The 16,690-nt window shown below is 43.1% G+C and overlaps 2 protein-coding genes across 3 annotated transcripts; one reads left to right on the top strand and one right to left on the bottom strand.

The window, feature by feature from the left end:
- Positions 1-364: 364 nt before the first annotated feature.
- LOC5511600 (protocadherin Fat 4) lies at positions 365-14,787 on the bottom strand. The gene is made up of 14 exons (XM_001631895.3): positions 14,651-14,787; positions 13,825-13,890; positions 12,356-13,189; positions 11,949-12,071; positions 11,659-11,781; positions 10,592-10,753; positions 9,701-10,103; positions 8,884-9,323; positions 7,122-8,562; positions 6,161-6,506; positions 5,872-6,033; positions 4,941-5,453; positions 4,206-4,523; positions 365-3,979 (listed from the first exon to the last, which is right to left on the bottom strand). Exons 2-14 carry the CDS (start codon positions 13,874-13,876, stop codon positions 998-1,000), a joined length of 7,899 nt encoding a protein of 2,632 aa, XP_001631945.3. The 5' UTR covers positions 13,877-13,890; positions 14,651-14,787; the 3' UTR covers positions 365-997.
- On the top strand, positions 14,736-16,640 carry LOC5511562 (uncharacterized protein YwbO). Of its 2 annotated transcripts, XM_048727122.1 has the most exons (3): positions 14,736-14,878; positions 15,021-15,135; positions 15,603-16,640. In XM_048727122.1, the coding sequence occupies exons 2-3, from the start codon at positions 15,133-15,135 to the stop codon at positions 16,254-16,256; spliced, it is 657 nt and encodes a 218-aa protein (XP_048583079.1). In that variant the 5' UTR covers positions 14,736-14,878; positions 15,021-15,132; the 3' UTR covers positions 16,257-16,640. The 2 variants fall into 2 exon arrangements, with proteins under 2 accessions (XP_048583079.1, XP_001631984.2); XM_001631934.3 differs by lacking the exon at positions 14,736-14,878 and having other exon boundaries at positions 15,005-15,135.
- The last annotated feature ends 50 nt before the right edge of the window (positions 16,641-16,690 follow it).

Genomic DNA, 16,690 nt, shown 5'->3' on the forward strand with positions numbered 1-16,690 from the left:
TTTGTAACTGCGATTTTCAATACTGTGTGCACTCTTGTCAACAATTTCCAAATGCTTAACCGCTTTCTCTTCCGTCATTCAAACCAACGGAATTCCATTTGGTGTTCTTTGTTAGGGGGGGCTGTTAGCGCCTTGCTCAGAGGTGACGAGGTTGGAAACCACTTCATTATTACGCTTCATATCAAGGACTTTTGACTGAGGACGGGCCATTTAGCTGTTGGGAAGAGTAAGTACGCACGTTCGGAATCGTCGGTAAGAGTTCGCAGAATATTGAAAAGTGCAGTTATTTAAAACTTTAGGAATCTGATTTTTTACCCAAATAGTGAGGATACTCTTGACCAGCTGAATGTAAGCAACGATTTTCTATAATATTATTAATTTTATTTCACTGCAAGAAAAACTCAGTTAGGAAATTAAGTACTATAACTATTTCATAAATATCTCTATCGCGTATAAAATAATACTATATTGTACTAAAACTTTTCATAATAAATATGTTCCTCCACACTATTCATGGCTAACGTCAACACGGCCAAACAAAGGATATATAATATGGGGCACTTGGTGCCAAAACGACATTAAAACAAGATAGCTCTGCGTTTCACGTATAACTTTGAGTCAATTTACGCCGTTTAATTAGGTATATGCCAGTCGGCGCCGGTGCAGAAAGCAAAACAAACAAGTATAGACCAGCTTCCAGATGGAGCAGAAACCCTAGGAGCCGACCGGACCCTGGTGTAAAAACCTGTGTATTGTACGAGTTGCGTAACAAAGCTTCTTCTGTTTGGTAGAACGAATAAGGATAAAAACCGACCTGAATATAAAGGTGTCTTCTGGAAATGTTTCTTACACCGGTGTTAGGAATAAGAGCCCACATTAAAGCTAAAACACGCCGAACAGCTATGCCTTTTGTTAGCAAGACAAGAGTTTCAAAATGTGATAAGTTTATCTCATTAACAACGAGATTCTACTATGAAGTTGTCGGGGTGCTGGAAATTCAGCATTGTGATAGCTTGTCTTCTCTCCATAACATAGCATTTGCCTTTTGCTCGTCTATAGGAGCTAATGGATTGAACACAACTCTAGCTTCCTCTTTGCGTAAAACTTCCTCTGCTGGTTCATATACCGGGTTATCATAGGTCTTAGCTACAACATCATGTGACATCTTGATTAGCGTAGGCGCCGACAAAGAATCGATCTCTATCCTCTTGTGCGTCGTTAGACTAACACTAGCCTCACATGTGCAGACCGGGTCGGTATCCGTTGGAGAGCTCGACGATGGTAGTACGAATGCAGGATTAGTGAACTCGTACTCGTGTCGTTCCATCATTTCCTCAAAAGGCACACTCACTTCTTTAGAAGCCTTTGGGTTGAATTGAATTCTTCCTCTCTTAGACCTATATTTCCGCCTCTTTCGCAATTTACAGATAATGAAAGCGCTAATCAGAACTATGAGTAATACTAAAACGGCTGCTACTAATCCGTACGTCGCTGCCGGCCCGAAATGATAGCCATCATCTCGCGGAGACTGGGTCGATGTGATACTGGAGTACTTTTCGCACCGCTGACCAAAGTAATTGAAAGGGCAGACGCATGCATATTCGTTGCTAAGAGGATAACACGTGCCACCATGGAGACATGGGTTAGGTTCGCAGTTACGCCAGTCCTGGAGACAATTATCTCCTGTCCAGGGGTACTGACAGGGCTTACAATCAGCCCCACCGTACCCTAGGGCGCAGCCGTTGCAGTCACTGCTCCAAGGTATGCTACACAAACAAGTGTGTTTCGTCGCGTCCTCGGGATACGAGATGCAAGTTCCGTTGTGGGGGCAAATTGAGGCGTTCTGCCGACAAATTGTATCGTCTGTATCGCAGTTTACGCCAATAAATGGTTCCTTACAGACACAAATGAAACCGTTGGTTTTGTCCACGCATAACCCACCATTAAGGCAACTATCCTTCTCACAATCATCGACATCGGTTTCACAATATTTGCCAGTAAATCCTGCCCTGCAAGTGCATTGGAAGCCGTTTTCCAGGTTCTCGCATCTACTAGAGCCGGATGAGTTACAGGGGTTCGAGAGGCACTCATTAATATCTGCCTTACAATTCGGGGGCGACCATCCCGGTTTGCAAGGACAAGTATAATTTTCCCAGCCCCCAAAACCATCTTGGCATTCCCCGATGGTATTGTCCGGGTGGCAAGGGTTCGGCGCACAGAAGTCAATATCATTGCAAATGTGTCCATTGCCAGTGAATCCAACTCGGCAAGTGCAGGAGGCCCGCCCCGGGCCCACGCGAGCACAGGTGGCTTGAGGACTGCAATAGCTCGTATTCGCGCATAAATCAACTTCCTTTACAATGACAGTAATCATAGAAGTTGTACTCAGTCCTCCCCGGTCAGTGGCGCGTACCGCAAGCGTGTACCGATCAATCGACCAGGCATCCAGCTGTGACGTGACAACTAGCGCACCGTCACGCACTGCAAAGTCACTTGCGTTACTCCCGCCAAGCGAAATCGCAAAAATTTTATCATAATTGTCTTCGTCTTCGACAACAAACTGTCCAATGGTATGCCCCACAGTCACGCTTTCCAATACTGTCACGCTCGTTTTACCATCTAGCGTGACTTTAGATGGGGCCTCATTGATATCACTAATGTTTATATGGAACGATTTTGTAAACTGAAGACTTGTGAATACCTCGCGAACGGTGACTTGAATCGTGATCACTGGGGTTCGCTCGTGATCCAACGGGTGACGTGACACAAAGACGTCATTTCCAACCAACCGGAATGGTACACCTTGTGAAGTCACTTCTAAAGAATACGCCGACGGTGCAGAGTCTGGATCTGTTACGGTGATGCTTCCGACTAGGGTACCCTCGGGGGAGTTTTCCTTGATCACTAGGGAGGAGAGGGTGAGGTCGGTTGGTGCTTCTGCTACGTCAAGTACATACACCTTTAAATACGCTACTGTTGATAGCTGTGGTGACCCATTATCTGTGCATTTTAAGAAAATAGTTAAATTTGTACGAGCTTCGTAATCTAGTTTCTCACGAACTACAATCGAGTTGGTACCAGGCTGAATCATAAACTCGGTGGGGACTCGGCTCGATTCCGTAGATCTTCGTTTTCTACGAGAAAAATCCGATTGCGGTCGATAAGCGTTAACAGTCACGTACAACTGCGCATCTTCCTCGCTTATCAGTCCGCATGTGTGCTTTTGTGCAGTGTGCGAGGTATCTTCGTCTATGACGTGCACATACGAGACCAGGGTAATACCCGCTACGGCAGACTCGTTGACCGCTGCCACGGGGACAGTATTCGTTGCCAGTGCACTAGATATGTTCACTCGCGCCTGGTCTAGGGTGGTATCACCGCGTGCATCGATGAATATAACATTAGACGGGGCGTCATTAGCATCCAATACGTCCAGAACAAACTCCCTTTGACACCAAAATCCTCCGCCGTCAGTGCACTTTATCGTTATGTTATGACTCCGGTGCTTTTCGTAGTCCAATGCAAGTCCATTTCCTATTGCCAAGTCAATCTTTGTATTGTTGTGAACAATGCGGAACCTTCCTTCCGCGTCGTCAACTAACAAACACGTAAATGCTTGTGGGAATGTGTCGGGGTCGATAACAGTTATCGTTCCCACGATCGTTCCGACAGCGGCATTTTCGAGCATGCTTAATGGACTAAGCTTAATATCTGTTGGTTTCTCGTTGGTATCGAGAATTGGTATCTTCAATATCGTGACCTTGGTCAGCGGAGTGGGTCTACCGTTGTCTGTGGTGGATATCGTAAGATGTATATAGGGGACGGATTCGTAGTCGATTTTTGAGCTGTCAGCCACGTGGAGTTTGTTGGTTTCGCGAAGCTCAAGGGCACCGATCGGGCTTTGTGAGTGGATGATATATTTATGGGTCTGTCCTAGATCTTCGTCAAGCGTTCTTAATTCCACTACCAATTTCGACATCTGTGGGACAAAACATCAAATACAGACGGTTATTTTATTTAGTGGCGGCATAGAGAGAGGAATATTGATCGATTTCAGAATTTTTTTGAGAACTAAAAGCCTGCTTTTTAAACGTAATTTATGCTTTTCTCGTTGCATTAAACCTTTTTTTGTCAGTTTATTTGACCTGCAAGCAATGTGTTAAACTCTCGTTTTGTTAGGGGTGAATGACGTAACGCCTTATTACCTCAGAGTTTTCGGTCACAGCCGTCCCAGGGGGCACCACAATCTCACTAGGTACATCATTCACGTCCAGTACTTGCACCAACAGAGCTTGTGTAACACTAGAGTTACCGCTGTCCACACAAGTTACGTTAATTACATAGGTGTCCCGCGATTCGTAGTCTAGCCTCGCTGTGGTGATGAGGCGGTTGCCATGGATGGTGAAAGGTACACTAGATGTATTTTTTGAAGACTGTAATAAGTAGGTAAAATTGTCATTTGAGTCTTGGTCTTCGGCTAGTAACTTGGCGACAATGTACCCCGGACTATGATTCTCCGGAACCTGTGGTTCAGATAATAATTGTGCATTATTATTTTACTGGTCTACTAGTTAGAAGTGAATAATAAGTTGAGAGCTCCAAATCGATTGTTTCCGTGTGTGTAGGATTAAAAAGGGAATACCAGATTCGAACGGCAATAAAGTCGACCACAAACAACCAGGACGCTAAATTTGTTAAAAATGTTGAATCAAGTTTTATGGTCTAGAAAGAACTTGTGCTATATTTCTGTTTATGAGTATTAAGAATTGTATATTTTTATTTAACTAATCTGAAATATTTTGCCATGCGCAAAAATGCGTTTGCTCGTCGTCTCAGTCGTCACGTTGCCCATCTTTAAGTCCCCATAGTCACTGTCACTGAGACGAAATATCCGCCCAAAAAAGAATTAAACAACAAAGAAACAAAAAAGTTAACTTTACCTCGAATGTTCCGCTCTCTGATAGAACCCTAGTCGGAGCCTCGTTCTCGTTCATGATGTTTACAACGAACTGCTGTTGGACTGAGCCGCCATCTTGATCACGACACTCCACGTCAATCAAACACATTGCCCCGCCCACTCCCTCAAAATCCAATCTACGTGGGTCTGCCACTTTAAGAGTCAAACCGCTGACCATAAACCGACCGTATGCGTCGTTGCGCAGGTTGCAAACGAAAGACTGGGGCAGAAAGGGCTCATCCGGGTCTTCCACAATCAATCGACCAATCATAGTGCCTCTTGGAGAATTTTCTACAATATTTCTGTTTGTGAGATTGATCGCGGATGGGGGCTCGTTCACGTTGATAACAGCAATGATGAATGTTTGATTGACAGATATTTGCGTGTAGGGGGTATCCTGGATGTTGAAGGTAATGTTATGATTTTGAGCCTTCTCGTAGTCCAGCGGTCTTGCTGTCAGGAGTTTGCACGTGTGGCTAAAGGAGGTTGGCTGCAACTGTAGGAAAACGTTTTGGAATATCATTTTGTGATAAGGGTTCCCAGGAGTAAAATAAAACACTGCGGGAATATATACAATGTTTAGAAAGAAAGCTTTAGTGAAGCCCCGAACCTTCCAGGAAAAATGACAAAAAATATGAAAGTGGAGAGCTATCCAGGCTTCATTTATAAGGGATGTACTAATCTTCCTTCGTAATCCAAAATCATATCAAATTATTTGTACTACCGAGACCATTGCTCTCTCTCTATTTTTTGTAATTGAGTGATTTAGATCCAGGGCGCCGGCAGGACGTGAAAAAGCATGAAGCTGGCAAGAAATGCGTGCGCGCGCAATCGAACGTGCGCGAGGCGGCGTCCTCTTGCCGGCGTCGTAGATCTAAATCACCCTAATAACGCTTGTGACGTAAAATGTGTACCATAAACGCATCATCAGGGTCGTCTATGGCAGTGAAGGCCAGGTGCCTCATTTGCGGTTCACGCAACATCACGATTCCAACCAGCGCATGCGCAGTATTTTCCACCACTGAACTGTGATGAAGTACCAAGTAATCATCCGGGAACTCAGTCACATCAAGAACCTGGGGTCGAGTGAAATGTATTAGATTGACTCAGCCTACAAACCCTTTATTTTGGTTCAACTGCATCATAGAAGGAAAGGAACAACCTATTTGTCAGAAAGTCACATTTATTTGCATAGCTACTTACAGATATGGTAAACTCTCTAAAGCTCGTCCTTTCAGCATTTCCACGCACGCGTACAACCACCGTGTACTGTGGGCGCGTCTCGTAATCCAGCGGCCTCGTCGTCACCAGCATACGAGTATTTGCCGTATTGCCGCTGGTCAAAGCAAAGGTGCCATTGCAGTCATCGTCTAGGTCAAATACGAGCGTCTCTGTAGGATCGTAGCTAAGGGCGTGGATTCGTCCCACGACAGATCCTGGGGCCTTGTTCTCTGAGATTTCACTTGAGTCTATGGTGATGTTGATCTGGGCAGACATGTTGAGGTTTTGCACTTCAATGAAAAACAACTGAGGGAAAGCTACACTTGTCCTGCAAGAGTCGGAAAACGTTTATTACCTTTGATCTAAATTAAAAACGGTAAAACGTTCGAGGAATCTCATCTCATTCTAAAACATATAACCGCTGAGTGTGGTCGGCAGCGCACCGAGGGCTACACAAATCCTAGGAATAGCGCTTGGACAAGGTTTAGATTATAAAGAATATTACTAATAATGTGTTTTTAAGGGGTCGGGAACATAGATACTCGCAGGCCTATATAGAGAGTCCTGCCAAAAAAAAAATTGTTTGACTTTAACTTGCATCGCTACTAAGTAAATATACGTTTGATACACTAAAAGGAACAACCAATATTTCAATTATATCCCCGTCTACAGTTGTGATCTTATGAAACAGTTCTAGGGGGAGGAGGTTATTGCGTGTTTTCCCATGATGTCGGTAGATAAGTCTTTCAAACCGTGAAAATAATCTTACTTATCGTAACACCAGGCCCTGAATGTTACCTATCGTAACGCCAGGCCCTGAATCTTACTTATCATAACACCAAACCCTGAATCTTACCTATCGTAACACCAAATCATGAATCTTACCTATCGTAACACCAGACCCTGGATCTTACCTATCGTAACACCAGACCCTGGATCTTACCTATCGTAACACCAGACCCTGACAGGCTGGCGTGTGGCAGTCGCATTCTTCAGAGACTTTTTAACTCTCAGCTCCAGTCCCAGTATCTCGAATAGGCTGTTCTGGGTCAGCAGAATGCAGTAATGTGTATCACTAGCGTCCTCGTCCTCGACCGTGAACCTCCCAACTAGACTTCCGACGGGGGCGCTGTCACTCGCGATGTAATGTGATAGAAATACTTGCGTCGGTGCGTCATTCGCATCAAGAATGCTAATGTTGTAATCAGCTTGGACACTCAACCCACCTTTGTCTCGGCAAAAAATACCTACGCTTACCACGTGATCCGATGTCAACGCTTCGTAATTGGTATTCCCTGTGACAATCAGCTCTTTGTCGCGTATGCCGAAGAATTCATCGGTCATGACGTCACATGTTGTGACGTCACCATCATCAGGGTCTTTGACGTTTATATATGCCACAGGGTACCCGGCGAGTTTATTTTCTGGTACACAAAGCGTTACACCAGGAGAGCATGAAAGCTGTGACGTGAGCTCGATTGATGTTGGGGCCTCGTTGCTATTGGTGACGGTGATGTTAAAGACCTGGTTACGGGTCAAATTCCCCGAATCCCTCACCTTCACCTGTATGCTCAAAGGGTTCAATACTGTCTCAAAGTCCACGACTTTATTGACGATGAGATTGCTGCCGTTGATTGAAACTGCATTGTTAGAACTTGTTTCTAAGGAAAAACGGTGTCTGTCTTGAGCATCCGGATCCTGCGTACTTAGTGAGCCAATCAAGGTCCCCACAGGCGCATTTTCTGAAAACGAATCCGATGACAATGAAATCATAGTGGGTGGCTCATTAATGTCACTCAAGAAGATTCTAATAGATGACGTCACCGATGCCGCAACCTGGTCCGTCACGCGGATTAGGAGCGTCCAGGTATTGCGTGACTCAAAATCAAGCCTCCTTGCGTTACCAACAATGACTGTTGAGTTGTGTATCCGGAAGGGTGAACCTTGAGTTAGGATTTCAAACACGTGAGTGTCTTTGGCGTCTTCGTCTATGGCGGTTAGGGTTCCCACATGGGTCCCATTTCGAGTGCCATTTACATCAGGGTCATCACTGTACTCATCAAGCGAGCCCCCGTTAAATATCACTCCCGTGGGAGGGTCACTGCAGTCAAAGACTGTCACGTTAATCGCCTGGCTGGCGACCAGGATCGGGTTACCATTATCGCGAACCTGTACCGTGATTGTGTACCTCGACTGCGTCTCGTAGCTTAGCGGTGAATTCAAGACAAGCCGTGACTCCTCGACTCTGAATGTTCCCCTTGCGTCTGTTAGCAGAGTGTAGGTGAGGTTGGTGTCTGCGTCCGCATCGTGTGAAGAGAGGAGTCCGATGGTGGAATGCACAGAGGCGTTCTCGTACACAACGGGCGGGGCTAGAACTGGAGGAGCTGGAGAAGATATAAACATGTGTTAGTGGGAAAAACAGAGAGAGGAGTTACAGAGAGGAATTCACAGTGGCGTTCCCGGTACACAATGGGGTGTAGAATTGGCGGACCTGGAGAATAAATACATGCGTTAGTGGGAAAGATGACGAGGAGTCAGATGGTGGAGCTCGAGGTAGAATTGGAGGACCTGGTGAATACATAGCGCTAACAAACGTTTGTTTTTTCTGAGATAGGTATATGTACCATATCCCCCTAACCCTAAGACCAGTACCAGTTCATGGAGTCTTTACATGAAGTACTGACCCAATAACCAAGTTCACTTACTCGGAGGTTCATTTACGTCCATGACATCGATAGTGAAATTCTGCACATGCGATAGAGGGGGTGTACCGCTGTCCGTCGACATAACTTGAATGAAAAACTGCGGGTGCGTTTCAAAATCCATTTCCCTTACTACCACCAGAACTCCTAAAGAATTATCCACACCAAATGTGCCTTCAGCACTGTCTACCATCGTGTACGAGTGACTCTGCCGAGAATCTACATCCAGAGTGGTCAATTTACCAACGACCGAGCCAAGAGGGCTGTTCTCGGGGACTGAGTCCGAGGAGATGAGGATGGCCGAGGGAGGCCTATTGGAGCCTGGGTCTAGGTCCTCGCACTGGGCGCGGATGATGCTCCAGATAGCGGATGATTGACAGGTGATGTTATTGATACCGAGAAGATATCCCAAGGTGCAGCTCAAGGTGCACGTGCTGCCATACCTAGACGAAAAAGAAATAAAAATAAATAAAATAAATGTAACAAGGAGGAGGATCTGCTGGAAAGAGCTGGGATGAAGCCGCGAGTCAAGATCAGAAGTTTGAAGATGATTGGCCATATCCTAAGGCAAGATAGAGAAAGTGACACCAGCGTGGCAATGACGTGGGTACACGAGGAAAGAAGGAGATGGGGAAGACAAAGGACGGCGTGGAGGAGTACAGTGGAAAGAGAGAGGAGATATGGTGGCTGGAAATCCCTCCTTATGACTGAACACGTCCATTTCTGTGGATTTACGCTATCCTCTCGCAGCTCTAAGTTGAAATTCTTTAGCCACTAAACAGCCATGTAAATGTAACACGAATGCCATTTACTTACTTACTTGTACTGATCATGCGTTCCATCGCACGTGACTCGAATCTCGCTAGTTCCCTCGGGAATCCCGCAGTCGACCCGCTCACAGCTCCTACCATTTTGACCGAGCTTGTAACCGAGTTCACAAATGCAAGTATACGATCCCACGGTGTTCATGCAGTGCTGCTCGCAGCCGTGTCCTGATTGGCTACACTCGTTGACGTCACGACATGTGAAACCGTCCCCTAGCAACAAAAAGCCGGAAGAACATGCGCAGTACAAGGATCCTCGTGTGTTGACGCATCGCTGACTGCAGGGGTTAAGTGATGATTGACACTCGTTGACGTCATCGCACGTGTTGTTCACGGGGTTGTAGTTAAGGCCCGATGCGCATGTGCAGGTAAAAGAGCCAATCGTGTTGATGCAGGTCTCTGATAACATATTAAAAAAAAACGGAATCGGATCACTCATAGCAGGCGTACGTAGACAGTAGTGCAGACAATATTTGTATAGCAGGAGTGCAGTGAGACTTTCAAACTCTCGTATGCGGGCTAGCAACCCTGACAGTGGCTGCTTTTGCCAGGTGCTGCGAGATAGTTCGACAACACTTTTTTCTTGTGGCTATTCTAGCGAGGCTACGCCAGGAATGCTATACAGACTTTAGATTGTTTCATTTTAAAAGAACTTGTACGAATCAAAAGAAACAAAAATGTAAATGTATAATTCTTCAAAACACTTAGGTGGTGACGCCATGCCTACCTTTTAGACATTTAGGGAGGGATTCTGAGGCATAATAGCGGAATGTTTTAGCTTTTCCATGAGTTGTCTTATGCTTAAAAGTATAGACTATATTAAGCAAAAGATGTCTGAAAGTAGTGGAGGGGGGGGCGTGACAGTTGTGTCACTACTCGGACAGTACCTGGGCAGGCGTGAGTGACGCTGCTACACTCGTCCACATCCTCACAACCATGTAAGTCCGCCGTCAGAGCATAACCAGACCGACATGTACAGTAGTACGAGGAGTCAGTGTTGATACACTGGAACTCACATCCACCGCGATTAACACGGCATTCATCTGCATCTACAAATAAAGTGGAAACACTTTGTTATGATCAACAGCACCTATATTACGGCTGTGTACAACAGCCTTCCTCAGGGTGACTGAAGCTAGCAACTGTAGTTACACGTGCGCGCAATTAATCTAGACATGTTTCCAGACAGGGTCTTCGTATGCGCGCATATTACATTTCCGTTATTTTGTATTTGTTATTGTTAGTACGAGCCGTTATCTTTATCACGTGTAACTACAGTTGCTAGCTTTGTAGCTTCAGTCACCCTGAGGAAGGCTGTTGTACACAGCCGAAATATAGGTGCTGTTGATCATAACAAAGTGTTTTCTCTTGTTATTAATTAAATTGCATCGAGAATCTAGTTTTGACAACACAAAGAGATGCTTGTGATTTATTCATATTTACAAATAAAGTGGAATGTGTTAAAGGCGCTATAGTTACACTGTTTGCGCATGGCGTTTTATAGGGTTGGTCATGCTATAGATGAATCATTCTTCAGGTCCGTAGCAGGGGGTGGGGCACCGGGGGCACGTGCCCAACCCCAATATTAAGGAAATGACCAGTAGGAGAGCGTGGCTGGGCCCCCCATTGTTTGCTTAATGTTTCTGTATCGTGCACCCTCCTCCCCTCTGTAATTCGAGGAATGCTACCGCTATGTTCTTCCTGTATCAATCGGGGGACCAAGTTTTCATGATATATTCGTCAGGCTTAATTCTATCTCTCTAAAGCAGACGGATAATTAAGTAAACTGTGTTGGCCCACAAATAAAGGAAAACTCACGACCTATCGTTTTACATGTTTAGTAGCAAAAATCGAGAGAGAGCGAACATGCAAATGCACGAAAGCGAACATGCAAGCGCTTGGCAAAATGGTTATTTGCACGTGAAAATGCCAGAAATGCATTATCACAAGTTACCTTTACAGGTCCTCAAATCCTCATTAAGCACATATCCATTGAGACAGGAGCAGTTGTACGATCCAAGTGAATTGGTGCAGATTTGACCACACCCTCCTCGGTTATAGCCACACTCGTTTATATCTAGTGATAAGGACAATATAATTTACAAAATGATAAACTCTAGCACATATTTAAAAGTTTTACACTGATGATTTTTCCTATAATCTTATAAAGAAAGAGGTGGTAGTATTTCTTGGCCTGGTTACTTTCAAGAACGGAGCCGGTTCATAACAGATAGTTCAGGATACCTGTGCATGTTCGTTTATCCAATGAGAGCTCAAAACCAGGAGGGCATAAGCAGCTGTATCCACCAATCAGGTTCAAGCACGTGTGACTGCACCCTCCGTTATTGACCAAGCATTCGTTTGGACCTGTTTACAAAAAAAATATTCTTCGTTTCAATAACAATATGAAGTGCAACATCTAACAAAATTTATATGGCACATCCAGAATAGAAAATAACTTGACTGCTCTCTCCCTACTAAATACCTAAAAAAGTGGTCATAATTTGCTAGGGAAGCACAAAAGTGAAACCATATGGAAAGTCTAAAATCTAAGAAATTACTGTTTTTGGTGGTGAGAGGATAAGGGGAGATGTAGTGCACCACCAATTACAGCATTACTTTTAAATTTAACCATAAAAAAATGTTTGTACCTGCTCCTAGTTGTCGTTCAGGGTGATACACGTGTAATGCTGAAGGGCGTGTCATGCCGCCACTTAAACTGACCCGCCCACCACCACTCAATTTATCGCAATGTTCAATAGTGTGCTGTTGCCAGTCTGTCCAGTAAAGCCGATCCCTGAATAGTGTCAAAGAGTATGGATGGTACACCTTGGTATGGTCGATTAGAGTCAAGCGATTTTCCCCATCAAGATCACACTTCTCAACCATATCAGTGCTAGCATCAGCCCAGTAAATTTTCTTATCAACATAATCCATAGCCAAGCCATTTGGCCAAACCAGTCCTGTACTAACAAGAACTTCTTTGCCAGATCCATCGCTCAATCGTGCCCTAGTGATCCTAGCATTTTGACCCCATTCTGTCCAATAAAGCTTGTCGTCCAGAGGGTCTACTAAAACAGCTCTTGGCTTTCCACTTGTGCCAATCAGAGCGCGGCGACCGGTACCATCTAGACCAATCACACTTATGGTACCGAGTCCAGGATCTGTCCAGAACAGCCTCCTCCCTTTCCAGTCCAGGGCTAAGTCCTCAGGTATGCCAAGGTTTGACATCACAAAGTCTTCAATTTTTGAGCTATCTAAACCTTGATGAATGTGAACTCTTTGAATTTTCTTGGTGGTCACATCAGACCAATAAATGTAACCAGATTTCACATCAAAGTCTAGACCGACAACGTTGATGAGTCCTCTCACGATATACCCATACCCGGTCCCATCTAGATTGATGTGCCGGATATCAACCGTGTTGGAGAATATTATGAATGGGCGATTGAGATCAATTGAACTTCCAGTACATACAACAAAAACTGGAAAAAAATTAATATATTGCTTTAATGTATGTGACAACAAAATGATTAAATGTATGAGTATTGATGTATCAACTTTTACAACCAGTCCACAATTTTCTTGATTATGTTTTGTTATTACATGGATAATTGTCCAAGGTAAAGAAAGCAAAGGGTTTAAATAAAAGTAATAATAATAATAACAACAACAACAACAACAACAACAGCAGCAGCATTAGTAGTAGTAGAAACAAAAAAATAAAAGTAGAAATAAGGTTTACATAAGGCAAAGGCTAAAACGTTCTAAGACCAGACCAAAAACAAGAGAAATCATAAAAGTATATTTCCCTGTCAAATGCAAATACGATTCAACCTGTTGCACTTCTCATAAATACACCGAAAAAAACACAATAACATTCCAACCATATGTTTTTAGGAACTTAGATACTTTTGGAAACTAATGTCTATTCTATTGTCGACTAATTATTGAGATTAGCAAAGAAATACCAAAGTTTTAACATTTTAAGGAATCCATTCAAGTGCAGTAGGTATTGTTTTCAAGGTAGTTCTTTGTAGTCACGATTTGCATATTCGCGAAAACGTGTAAAAAAAAATAGACAAAGAAACACATTTAGAAACTTTTGTGCTTTACTTACCTGAGAAATACACTAAAAAACAAGAAACAAAGATATTGTTGCATCTAGCCATATCAGACAAATCAACTGCAATAAATAGGAAAAATATGAGAAGAGAAAAAAAGAAAAAAAATCTACATATTTAAAATAAATTCTAAATAATGAGTATATTACAAATGTTTTTACAGCGAGACTAATCAAATTTGCTTTGGTTTCCGGTGCCTTCTCCGTGAATTCTAGTGAAATTTCCAAATCTTATGGAATATTTTTGGGCATATCTTTGCATGTTTTTATTTTTTATTGCAGTACAAAAAGCGTAATATAAAACAAGAATAAGAATCGTTGCATCTTCAATAACAAACCTAATCGAGTACGATCAAATTAGCCCCCGGGTTCGATTGACGAACACAATAGCGTAAAAAAAAAGTTATTTAAACCAATGTTTCACAAATACGAACATTTGGACTTTTAAAATGCCAAAAATATGCTGATAATGATTCCAGTTTCGTTTATTAGTAATACTTGTTGACGATGATTTGGTCTACTGCTCAAAGGGCTTCTTTAGATCTTCAATAGCGCGGATCAAAATGTTGGTAGGTATGGTGATTGGAGCAATAAAACACGAAAGCCAACAAAGATCAAACCAGAAATAAAATGTTTTTACATGATCCGCACTCATTGGTGTCTCAGATCTATTCTCAGTCTTTATGCGCGAAAACTTGTAATGTCAAAAAGGCTAGATGTTTTGGTAGCCGCGTAGTAAAAACATCACGCGCACAAAAATTCCCGGTAAAACTAGACGGCAAAAATTCCCGGTAAAACTAGACGGAAAGTTCAAACGGCCTACCGTTCAGTTCCCCGAGAACATATCTCGTCGTTTTTTACCGCGCTTGCATCTAACTGCGTATCCCCCTGGACCTGATCAGTAGTGTCCTGGAGTTTAGGCTGCCATTTAGTCAGGGTTGTTCGGATGTATTGACATTTTGTAGTAGTGCGGGCAACAAAGAACTTACCCGAACACTTTACGAACAACTATTGACTCGGTATCGCTTATACTTCGACTAACATTGAACAGGTATGGCCCAAAAGTTTGAGATTTTGGTATTTGAAAAAGTGCATGCTGAATTATTTTTTTTTATTTTGAGATAATATGAATTTCATAAGAAAAGTTTTCAAGTAAAATGAATAATAATCTTATTTCTCCTTTTGTCTCCGAGGGTTTTGGCGGAAACGTTCCGACTTCCGAGAGCTTGGGACTAATTTACATTTCCACGTACGAAGTTTGAGGTGTGCACATAAAGTTAGCCGTGGAAAATACCGCACAGTAAAATGGTAAGCGGGAATTATAACTTCAATGATTTATTTAGTAGAACCTCTTTAAATAGAGTCATTTTCGTTGCTTAGTTGTCCGGTTTTAGCGTACTTTGTATGGAGGTTTACACACGATGTCCATATTGGACATGAAATGTTAGTTGACAGATTGACAATGCCATCTAGCAGAACTTTTTCGTATTTCTTATGAGAAGAATGGCGAATTCATTCATCGTCCTTCGGGGTTTGAAATTTTGCCTGACTATTTTTTCAGGTGTGTGTGTGTGGGGCATGTATTGTTTTGGGATATTTATTCTAAGTATTATTTTTGTTGTGATTTTCTAGTTGTTGGTTCCCCCCCCCCCCCCCCCCCCCCTCCCTATCTGTCATGTTTATAGTTGAGCACCTCAGTGGTTTGGTTATATTTTGGGATTGTCAATCCAGCTTAAGTCATCTTCTAGTTTTTCTGTTTATTTTCTCCAATTAAGGTTCAGATATGTATAGATGCATACTCTGATCTAGCCTGCCCATGGTGTTATGTTGGCAAGGGACACCTAGACAATGCAATCACCCAGTTTACATCAAGTCACCCGACAACCAACATAATAGTCAACTGGCACCCGTACATAATTGACAAGAACACAGCGGAAAATGGTGAGAAATACATAAATTACAATGTCAGGCGCTGGGGAGGGGATGGCTGGACGCAATCCTTGAGGAATTCTGGAAGGCAAATTGGTCTGGAGTTCAAGAACTGGCAGATTTGGCCAAACACGCTACACGCACATAGAGTCGTCCACCTGGCCGGGGTGCAAAAAGGGCCAGCTGGGCAGAACATGGCCAAAAATGTGCTTTTTAGGATGATCTATGAAGAGGGTGAAAATATAAGTGACATTGATACCTTGATCAAGGCAGCTGGTGAGATAGGCCTGGATAGGGCAGATTCTTACTTGAGATCTGATGAAGATGTCGATATAATTCTGTTTGAGGATAGTCAAGCTAAGTCTAAGCTTAGAATTTCTGGGGTTCCATTATTTAAAATCAGGGGTGGGACAGAAGTTGATCATCGCCCAATTGTTCTATCAGGTGCTCAGCAGTCTGGACAGTTTTTTAAAGCCTTCCAAACACTGATGGGAGATTAGATTTCCTAACTTGGAGCTGTTTATTTGAACAGGACAGAATAAGATAGCGCTCTCATTGGTTGATTAGCACGCTGTCCATATTTGTACAGCCCAACAGTCAACCCACCACTTTGCAATAAGAAAACAGCTCAAAATGCTAAAATTATCCATCCTTGTAGGCCTATGAGTTTTGCTGTATGGATAAATTATGGTCACTTGGTCAATAAGCTCTGTAGTAACAATAGAAAAAACTATAAAATGTTGCATGCTTTCCATTCAATTTACTTTATAATGGACCAGCTTTTTTTGCGGTTGAGAAAGGTGTTCAAAGATTTCTAAAAACAGATGAGCTCAAACAAGCAATTATCTTACTATGATCTAATTAATTATATAAACTTAGTTGGGGTTTCTTTGTTTTCATTACTGTGTATTTTTAATGAGAAGACCACTACAGG

This window comes from Nematostella vectensis, chromosome 4 (genome assembly GCF_932526225.1).
Source record: "Nematostella vectensis chromosome 4, jaNemVect1.1, whole genome shotgun sequence".
Taxonomy (NCBI): Eukaryota; Metazoa; Cnidaria; class Anthozoa; order Actiniaria; family Edwardsiidae; genus Nematostella; species Nematostella vectensis.